The sequence below is a fragment of the Podarcis cretensis genome, assembly GCF_951804945.1.
Source record: "Podarcis cretensis genome assembly, chromosome: 6".
Taxonomy (NCBI): domain Eukaryota; kingdom Metazoa; phylum Chordata; class Lepidosauria; order Squamata; family Lacertidae; genus Podarcis; species Podarcis cretensis.
Window position 1 is genome coordinate 20,970,209 of NC_137175.1, and position 10,579 is coordinate 20,980,787.

The 10,579-nt window shown below is 43.3% G+C and overlaps 1 protein-coding gene across 1 annotated transcript in view; it reads left to right on the forward strand.

Annotated features, from left to right (window-relative positions):
* The window catches only part of KCNB1 (potassium voltage-gated channel subfamily B member 1), a 195,980-nt gene extending 185,666 nt beyond the window's left edge, over nucleotides 1-10,314 (forward strand). Inside the window, exon 3 of the mRNA XM_079979111.1 lies at nucleotides 7,713-10,314. Within this exon, the coding sequence (XP_079835237.1) occupies nucleotides 7,713-9,743 (2,031 nt within the window). The 3' untranslated portion in view covers nucleotides 9,744-10,314. The remainder of the gene's footprint in view (nucleotides 1-7,712) is intronic.
* The last annotated feature ends 265 nt before the right edge of the window (nucleotides 10,315-10,579 follow it).

The window sequence follows — 10,579 nt, forward strand, 5'->3', positions numbered from 1 at the left end:
ATGATAAAAGCATAGAGCACCTTGACATGAGTTGTCTTCACAGCTGCTGGATGGTGCATGGCCTTTAAAACCTTGCTTTATCTCCTCTGGAGATTTGGAAGTCAGGCACACAAGGATTTATAGAGCTGAGCCAAAACAGGTGTTTTAACTTTGTTCCTTTTCTTTTCTTTTGCTTTTGTTATTTCCAAAATGCACCTCCCATTTTTCAGTAGCTTTCGACTGCCTCTTCAAAATTTCATCTTGTTTTCAAGCGTGCAAAATACCCCAAGGGCTGGATTTTAAGACAATGGGAACTGCACGGGTGTGAGTGGGCAGAAGGTAGAACTGGAAGAAAAGCAGCTTATTGCCAGGACTTCAAAACACCACACAAGGCTTTCTGCAAGCATCAGTAATCACTGACAAAATGGGGAGGGCCCGCAGGACAGGCGTCCTCCCCCAGTGCTCTATAGGAAGTCATTTTAAAGACTTCCAGAAGCAAAGCAAGGGCCTTGATGTTGTCCATCAATAGATGGCCTCTGGTGTGCTTAACCATTTCCCAAGCCCAGTTTCAGCACCTATAGCGGGGGGGGGGGGAATTATCTAGAATTAACTGGGGGAGGATCTTGTAAGAATCAGTGGGTGGGAGGGGAGGGTTAAGCGCCGTCTGTTCTGTGTGCTGATTCTCTTGCATGACACCCAGTGGCGTAGCGTGGGGGGTGCAGGGGGGCCGGCCGCACCGGGCGCAACATCTGGGGGTTAGGGAAACCCACGGGTTAGGGGGCGCAAATCCACGGGTTAGGGGCGCAAATTACTTGCCTTGCCCCGGGTGCTGACAACCCACGCTACGCCACTGATGACACCGTATTTGTTTTATGAATATTGTGTTTGAAACGGCAAGTTTCCTGATCAGGTTTAGCTCTGCCCCAAGTCATGTTGCCACCTGCACATAGCTGTCAACGTTTCCCTTTTTTTAAGGGAAATTCCCTTATTCCAAATAGGATTCCTCGCAAGAAAAGGGAAAAGTTGACAGCTATGCACCTGCAGCAAAGCACAAAATGGCGCCTCTTGCCCACTCCATGTATGGAAGCTGACTAGAATGAGAGCTGCATCTAATTCAGCGTTGCCACTGCTGCCCCCTGGCATCTGTCACCTAAGGCAGGCAGGTGCCTCACTCTGCCTAATGATAACCTGCCAGGGAAGCTTTTATAAACTAGAAGGCAAAAACTCCCCACCCCCCGCGCTTCTGCTTCCTTTCAGGTTATCAGCGCACCACAAACTATTCATTATAGCTATGTTTGTAGGCTAATGTAAATGTTGTGTTAGCAGTGTTGATAGACTTTATTTACAAAGTCAAAATTGCCTGTAGCATCTTTTCCAATTCTGTAATATGGAAGCGAAATGCACATTAGACAGAACATCCACTTAGTATTAAAATGAGTCTCTTCCACTTTCAGTTTCCAGATTTATCATTTTCACACTTATTTCAAGAATAGCTCAAGAGATGCTCAAGGCAATGTTGGTGTTTTGAATCCAAATGCCCTGAGCTTTGAGGGTTAGAGTGGCCTCTTACGAGTAAAGGTACAAGCCATTTGGGTAGCTGTGGCAGAGAATCTAAATGGCACCCCGAAAGCCTTCTTTGTAGCAGTGAGTGACTTCCTTCAGATCTGCTCTGTAATGGTTCCAAGACTCTGACATCTCTTTGGTTCTGCTTGGATTGAACTCTGACAGGGTTGGTAGGGTGGTATCCAGCTAAATGGTTCTGCTAGCACAAGGAGTTTTAGCTGTACGGTGGAGTTTCTTCACCTTCTTCTCTCCACATGCAAACCCACATGCACACCCACACAAACCTGAACTCTGTCCCAACCCTCCGAAGCAGATTTACAGGGAGCACACAGGGAGAGAAAAAGGTGGGGGAGATCAATTTTGTGTAATAATTGTGTGTGTGTGTGTGTGTGTGTGTGTTGTTGTTGTTGTTGTTGTTGTTGTTGTTTTGAGAGAGAGTGTGTGTGTATGCACCTGAAGTAAGAGAGACAAGAGGAAAGACACACATGGAGAAATATCCAATTAAATGTCACAAATCACCATTTAAAAAATATTACACATTAATAGTTCTGCAACATTATGCTTTTACACTACAGTGGTACCTCACGTTACAAACACCTCGGGTTACAAACACTTCGGGTTACAGACTCCACTAACCCAGAAGTAATACCTCAGGTTAAGAACTTTACCTCAGGATGAGAGCCAGTGGCCCGGTGGCAGTAGGAGGCCCCATTAGCTAAAGTGGTTCCTCAGGTTAAGAATGGTTTCAGGTTAAGAACAGACCTCTGGAACAAATTAAGTTCATAACCAGAGGTACCACTGTATTGGGCTATTTCCCATAGTGCCAGTATATTTACTTCTTTTTTACAAAAAGCCTTTGGAGTAGAAAGTTCTGTTTTTAATTTATTCTTGGTGTGTTTTTACTTAGTACCCAAAATGGATGACCAGAAGAAGTGGGATGGTTGGAAAGGACTCAGTCATGTCCACCGGAAAATAAGTGGGGTGGGTCCGCAAAGGGGATGACAACCTACCTTACTTCAGAAACTGTTCTACTCGTAAATTTCAGGAATGATCCTCTTAACCGGGGCTTCTGACAATTTGAGTTCCACTTGATACATTTGAACCTCTAAATCTGAATTGGAGTTTTGTAGAGGCAGATTTCATAAAGTCCATTTGCTGCCTTTTGATAGTACCCTCCCCCAAAGTCTGCTACCTGAGATGAGCCATTAAATAGCACCTTAACGGTAGGATCACTGCTCTTTTCTCATTGAAAGATAATCTTACACTGAACACTTCACAGCCTTTTCTACTCCACTGTTTGCTGCAGATTTGTGCTATTGCGTGGTAAAACCACACGTGCAATTAGATTGTAAATCTCTCTTGCTTTGTGCAATCAATAATCATCATTCTGAAAGCGTGTGTTTGATGCACCTGGTCCTTTAAAGAAAAAAAAAACCACCACAGATTTGTCCTGAAGTTACTTAGCACTGGTAATTCATTAGGAGTCACAAAAATTCAATCAGGGACTTGTAGATTTGCACTGGTGGGAAAAGCTCTCCTGGAAGCAGCTGTCATTTTGTGTTCCTGGAATCCTGCCTGTGTATACGGAGCCTTGTGTTCCAAGACAGCAATATCATTAAGGGCCAACACCTTTTGGCAGTAGCCCAGGGAAGTATCTGAGGTGAAACTACAGTATCAGCGCTGCATTTGAGCAGGTGAATCACAGCAGCCTTCTTCTACCAGTCAGAACATAACGGGAATAAGTTCTGAGCATCACATAACACACCCGATGAGCACAGTGTGGCAACACAAGCACGAATATGGGTCAATCACCATGCCAGTGCTTCTGAACCTGTCATGGCCGGCCCTACCCTTAGGCAGCTGCCTCAAGCAGCAGATACAGTAAAGTGCTGGAGGACAGATGTGTGTGTTCCATACTTCCTTAAGCTAGCCTCCTGCCCTTGGGTGCAGTGGAGAATCCTGCCCTCTCACCAGTCAGGGCAGTGTTACTCACTTGGCTTCCTCAAACCATATGTCACTACTGGTTACTGAGAAGGGGAGGGGAGCAGGTGTTTTTGCCAGCCACCGCTGCCCATCAAGTTCAACTGCCAATAGATTTACCTTCTGGACTGATGGGGGTAGCTAAGCAAATCAGTCTCTTAAGCTTAAGCCAAGAAATAGTATTCTCTGTGAAACTCAATATCAATATACGTATCAAGGCTTTGAGATTAGACCACTGAAGAAGCCCGGAAAACTACCTTGGGAGTGTACTATCTGCAAGCCCCAGTAAAAGGGCCCCATCGGGGCGAACAACAGCCTCTTGATTACTTGGACTGCCAGGGCAAAACGCCAGCACCCTGTCTACAACTTCATTAACATCCATCTACAACTTTGCTAGCATCTCTCGGTATTGTGAACAACACCGAACTTACCTTTTGTTGGTATCTTCATGAACTTACCTAAAAAGATAAAGAAAACAAAAGACTGAGTTAAGCACTTGAAAAATCTATTGAAATCAGACATTATAAGTTCATCTTAGGTTGGGTAGTTTGCAAGTCTCTGTGGCTTTGCATAAGGTTTTGCATTTTTCTCAGAAGATTGATAAAGAATGTATAATCATTTTGGTAATTATTGTGTGTATATTGCATGAGTTGTACTACATCCTCTCCTCTGACAGCAAAATATCCTGGGCTAGTAGGCAGAGTTGACACACCTGCCCTGATGTCATAATGGCCTCCACTTTTGAATTGCCAGGCATTGACTGGTAGGCATTCAAGAAACTGCAAAAGTACCAAAAATTAAAGTGGCAGTATGTATGCAATTCTGCTCTCTAGTAATCTCAGCCTTCATTTTAAGAAAAATAGAAAGTTGCCAGGGTTTAACTTTGTGGAGGAATGCTTGAAAATGTGTGAGCCGTTCCTACTGGTGAAACCTCAGGAGCCAGGAGGATTACAGAGCAAGATTATGAGCTCCAAGTGGGTGGGTCTCCCTTCAACACCTTAACTAGAGGAAGCAGAAGAAATGAAACAAAAAATGTCAAGCTTACCAAAGGTATACAGGTTGTAAAATCTGGCTTTTCTTGGTAAAAAAATTATTTTCTTGGTACAGAGTACGCACTGCCAGAGAATCCATCATCAAGCCCAGGGGTGCAAGAGTTGTTTTGCTGCAAAGCAAATGTTTGCGTATAATTTTTAAAAAACAGGTTTGACTTATGCCTTCGGCACCATAGGCTCCTCTTTGCAAATGGTGCCCAAAGGAAAGAGTAGCCAGCTCCAGGACTTTTTACTTTTTGAATTAGTTACGTTGTTCTTCGCTGAGCACCAGAGTTCAAGCGGTCCAGCAGAGGCCCCCTAAACACTGTCTGTTCCACCTGTACAGGATCAGTTTAGATCAGCCTTTCTCAAACGTGGGTACCCAGATGTTGATGGACTACAACATGGGTAGGCAAACTAAGGCTTGGGGGCCGGATCCAGCCCAATCGCATTCAAAATCCAGCCCGTGGATGGTCCGGGAATCAGTATGTTTTTACATGAGTAGAACGTGTCCTTTTATTTAAAATGCATCTCTGGGTTATTTGTGGGGCATAGGAATTCGTTCAATTTTTTCCCAAAAAATATAGTCCGGCCCTCCACAAGGTCTGAGCAACAGTGGACCGACCCCCTGCTGAAAAAGTTTGCTGACCCCTGGACTACAACTCCCATGATCCCGAACCACTGGTCCTTCTAGCTAGGAGTAATGAAAGTTGTAATCCAACAACATCTGAGGACCAGTGGTTGAGAAAGGCTACTTTAGATTACTGTGGGCCAAGGAGGTGGGCATCCTGCTTTAAGAAGTGCATCTGACCCCCCTTGGCTGCTGACCACCTTGTCTTCTTGGATCAAGCCAAAGGTGATTGCTTGGGTGGGTCCAGGAAGTAGAGAATGCTGAAAACATCTTTAACCTGACTTTTGACACTTGAGGTATATGCTATTAGGAACCACTTTATTTTTATGGTTGTAAGTTCTTTTGAATAATTTATTATACTGTGTTTTAATGTGGTAACCTACCCTGGGACCTTAGGGTGAAGGATGGGTAAATCAATCATCATCATCTAACTTAATATTGCAAAGAGAATATTACCAATGCATGGATAATTCTTATATTGGTCAGATGGACCAAGGTATTATATGCCCATATGTGATGTGAACTCCTGACAAGTGCAACATTTTAGCACCTTGATCTACCATTTGCTTTTGTGTGTGACTGTGACTGGAAATGGCAGCTTCTACTGTAAGATCAAGGGCTCTATTTCAGCTTGTTCTATTTTGATTTTTGTCCAAGCAGGTGGATGTGCACAGAGGCTGATGCATCGTGACCGCTGCTGTGTTTACATTCAGCGCGGAAGACGATAAGCATTCAGAGAGTGTACAGAGCTAAGGATGGGGAAGAAATCCAATTGAGTTCATATTTAAAGGCAAATCTACCTAATTCACACTTTCTGAGGCAATATGTGAACCAAAACACAGCCATCCTTCAAAATTCATACTTCTCCAACTTTTACAGTGCAATTCTCCACCCTAGCACAGGGAGTTGGACTTGATGGCTCTACAACTCTATGATTCTGAGTCACCTGTAGAAAAAAAATACTGGTACATATACTGGGGTAAACTCTATCTAAAAGTGCATATATTGGTGATAATGTCAGGATGCTGTCAGCGCCTCCCAGCTGGTTGCCCAGAAAAGTATAAGGACAAGGAAAAGTTTCTTATCATCCTTTTTTATTTCATTCTTTACACAGACAGGCAATAGAACCCAGCCTCTTGGATAATGGCATTGTCCCGAGTGAATCTCAACCCCACACCTCTCCCACTTTCTCATTCATCATTCTCATCGTCTCCTCTATGGGTGCTGCTACGTGCCCTCTGTCTTTGAGCTCTTTGCTCTCCTACTTTTAAGGCTCTCCAGATTCTGGGAGAAGGAGGGTCTGGAATGACAACATGTCATCTGGGTGTTGTTCTGGCTGTCCCATGATTTCCCAGTTTTTCCCCTCATTTGCCTCTGAGCTGTGACCTCCCGCAAATCACTGTTGTAAATCTATACTGCCTTCCTCTTCCTCCTCCCTGGAAGGGTCAGGATAGGGAGGTGGTCTCCACCATTCCTCCTCTGCTTGGTCCCTGACTAATAGCATACAAAAATGCATTACGTATAGGAAAATTTGCTGTGCAAAAATGTGTATTTTAGGGGCAATTGTGTTTATTGATTTTAAAGCAAGCTGATGTGGAAATGTGAAGAACTGTGAACTTAAGGTTGGAGAAATTAGAAATTGACAGATTTGCTCATCATTAATAGGTGCCTGGCAATTTACCATGATTCCTAATCTTTCAAAGACCACAGGCTTCTTTACCAGATGTATTAATCGGATTAGGAAGGCTATAACAATCATAATGTTTGAGATACAGATGAGGATAAACCAAGTTAACAAGGAAAGAACTAATCTTAAATGGAATGTAGAAAACACACCCTTGGTAGCTGAAATGTCGAGTATGGATATGGTACATAATCCCAACATCTGCTGAAGTATCAAAATTTGACTGGTCCCAAGGGGACCTAGATTTCAGGAAGTCTGGTCATTACTTATAAATACTTATTTTAATGTACTACTGAATTACTCAGAAAAGATTTTTAGCATAAATATGTATGTGCTTTATCAACAAAAGAAAACAAGTTACTATTGCCCTTCACCAAGAAGGTTTCTTAATTCCATAACTATAGATGGGGAGGTCATTTGTAACACCTAAGTGTTTTAACAAGAACACATGAAATTCCACTTCCTATTTCCCTTAAAAGCAATAATCTTGGCAGGTAATTTCACATGTTTACTGCCTTTTGTTTCATTTTTAAAAAATTAAATTTATATCCCATCCTTGAACGTGAAGGCTACCAGGGTCGTGCCTGGGATCTGTGTATAAAATATGTAATACAAAGACCATTAAGCAATGATATAAAGCAGGTATCCAAAACAAAAACAATGGTTTGTCTCCAACTAAGTTCCACCCAGAGCAGCCCTGTTGAGGCCAATGAACCTAGGCAAGCCGTGCCCATCCATTTCAGCATTTGATGTGCAAAAGTGGGAGCAGGAAATGAAATGATTTTAACGATGCTAAATCATTACCCATTTCAGTGGCCCTAACCACTTTCTGTTTTCTTTGCAGATTTTGGCAATCATTTCCATCATGTTCATCGTCCTCTCTACAATTGCCTTGTCACTCAACACTCTTCCTGAGCTCCAAGGCACAGATGAATATGGAAATTCCACCGATAACCACCAGTTAGCCCATGTCGAAGCTGTGTGCATTGCATGGTTTACAATGGAATACCTCTTACGGTTCCTCTCCTCTCCTAAGAAATGGAAGTTTTTCAAAGGGCCGCTGAATGCGATTGACTTGTTAGCCATCTTGCCATACTACGTCACCATCTTCCTCACAGAGTCAAACAAAAGTGTACTTCAGTTCCAGAACGTGCGGAGGGTCGTTCAGATATTCCGTATCATGAGGATACTCCGAATTCTCAAGCTAGCTCGGCACTCCACCGGTTTGCAATCCCTGGGATTTACGCTGAGGAGAAGCTACAATGAGCTTGGGTTGCTCATTTTGTTTCTGGCCATGGGGATTATGATATTTTCGAGCTTAGTGTTCTTTGCAGAAAAAGATGAGGAGGATACGAAATTCAAGAGCATCCCAGCATCCTTCTGGTGGGCAACCATAACTATGACAACAGTTGGCTATGGAGACATCTACCCTAAAACCCTCTTAGGTAAGATCGTCGGTGGCTTGTGTTGCATTGCTGGTGTCTTAGTGATTGCTCTCCCTATACCAATCATTGTAAATAACTTCTCTGAGTTCTACAAAGAGCAGAAGAGGCAGGAAAAAGCCATCAAGCGCAGAGAAGCTCTTGAAAGAGCAAAAAGAAATGGGAGCATTGTGTCCATGAATATGAAGGATGCTTTTGCCCGTAGTATAGAACTGATGGACATAGTGGTTGAAAAAAAGGGAGAAAATGCAGGCAAAAAGGATAAAATTCAGGACAATCACTTATCCCCAAGCAAGTGGAAATGGGCCAAGAGATCTCTCTCCGAAACTAGCTCCAACAAATCTTTAGAGACAAAGGAACAAGGGTCGCCAGAAAAGGCTCGCTCATCTTCCAGTCCTCAGCATCTGAATGTTCAACAGCTGGAAGACATGTACAGCAAAATGGCGAAAGCTCAGTCCCAGCCCAACCTCAACATGAAGGAGTCAGGCCAACCCAACAAGCAAAAGGAAGAATTAGAAATGGAAGCTATTCCTGGCCCTATGGTCCCTTTGCTGACCACTCGGGCAGATGGAATAATTGACATGAGGAGCATGTCAAGTATTGACAGTTATATAAGCTGTGCTACAGAATTTCCTGACTCCGGGAGATATTCCCATAGCCCACTAACTACGCTGCCTAACAAAGGTGGGATAAATCCACTTCAGGATCCATATAGGCCAGAGGGAAGCGGGTCCAAATTCATGGAGATAAAACCAAATCTAGAAAGCAGTCGTTGCTCTACATTTTTCATAGAGAGCCCCAAAAGTACCATAAAAGTCACCAATCCTCTAAAATTAAGATCCCTGAAGGTTAACTTTATGGAAGAGGATGCCATAGGACCAACAGCATCAAACGTCCTGAGAATATACCCAGATCCCCTCAAGAGCAAAGGAGCAGCAGGAGCAGCTACAGATAGTTCTGGCCACTCTGATCGGTCTTTAATGAGTCCAGAAACCTCTATCTATACTACTGCAAGTACTCGAACACCCACAAAATCCCCCGAGAAGCAGGCAGCAATAGTTTTCAACTTCCACGATGCTGGGATACATAAATACATTGATGCCGACACTGATGACGAAGGTCAGTTGCTGTATGACTCAAGCCCTCCCAAAGCCCCACCAGGAAACCCAGCTCCCAAATACAGCATTACACACGGTGGCTATTTAAGGCAAAGGGATAGTGTTTATAGAACAGAGAAGAACCACTTAGAGACTGCTGCTTTACCCTCCTCACCCAAGCTAATTGGGCAAAATTGCCTTTATTCCATGGAAAGTATCACTGGAAGAACCCGTGGTAACCAGGAAACTATCAAATTAGAGAACCACATTTCACCCGAGGTTCACATATTACCGGGTGGAGGAGGACATGGTAACACACATGATCAAAAGATCTGACATGTAACCCAGAACTTTTGGTGAAAGCTGAAAAGGAATGCCTTTACACTCAACACACGAAGAAGAGCTTCTGCATGGCATGAACTTTTGACTGAAACAAGCCACCTGTTTTTTAAAAGCAAGAGGATGCCCTCAAGGTGGGCTCAGGAATAAGTCCTTCTCTGGATCCACTACAAAGTTACTGCCCACAGCCATCAACTGAAACGAAGATTGTGCATCTTGGTCATAATTTGATCTCCTTTCGACTTCCTTCATTGAAGTTAGTGTGACCAAATACTCCATTCACATCCCCCCCCCTTTTTTTTGATGGATCTCTTATATGTGGCAGTATCAGCATCCGACACTGCAGTACCCCTTTAAAGGAGACCAAGGTGGCCAGAGTCAAATACTGGAAGAAATGGTTAAGTGTGGTAAGAATAATCAGTGATGCAACACTTTTTGCATGAGGGCAACTGTTTCAAACATCCCCAGCTATGCCTTCTTCTCTGAGGGATACGAGATCTAAAGGTAACAGAACGGGCTGGTTAAATTGCGGATTCAGTGAATTGAGAAATAAACTGTTTAAATTCTCTGTGTGTGCTTAATACTTCGAGATTCATTGAGAACTGAAGTTTTCTTTATAAAAAAGTAACAGCAGGGTGAGTTGCACCACTTGTATCTAAATCCAAAACACCCCTTCAAAATTATATCTAAGAATAGCACTTATTACTGCTCATAGTAACACCAAAACAGAGATCAGGAAAGCAGTTTTTAAACTGAGATTAGAAAGGCAGTTTTCAAACTGACAAGACAATGGGAATGGATGTGTGAAGGAAGCATTGTTCTGCTCTTATGGG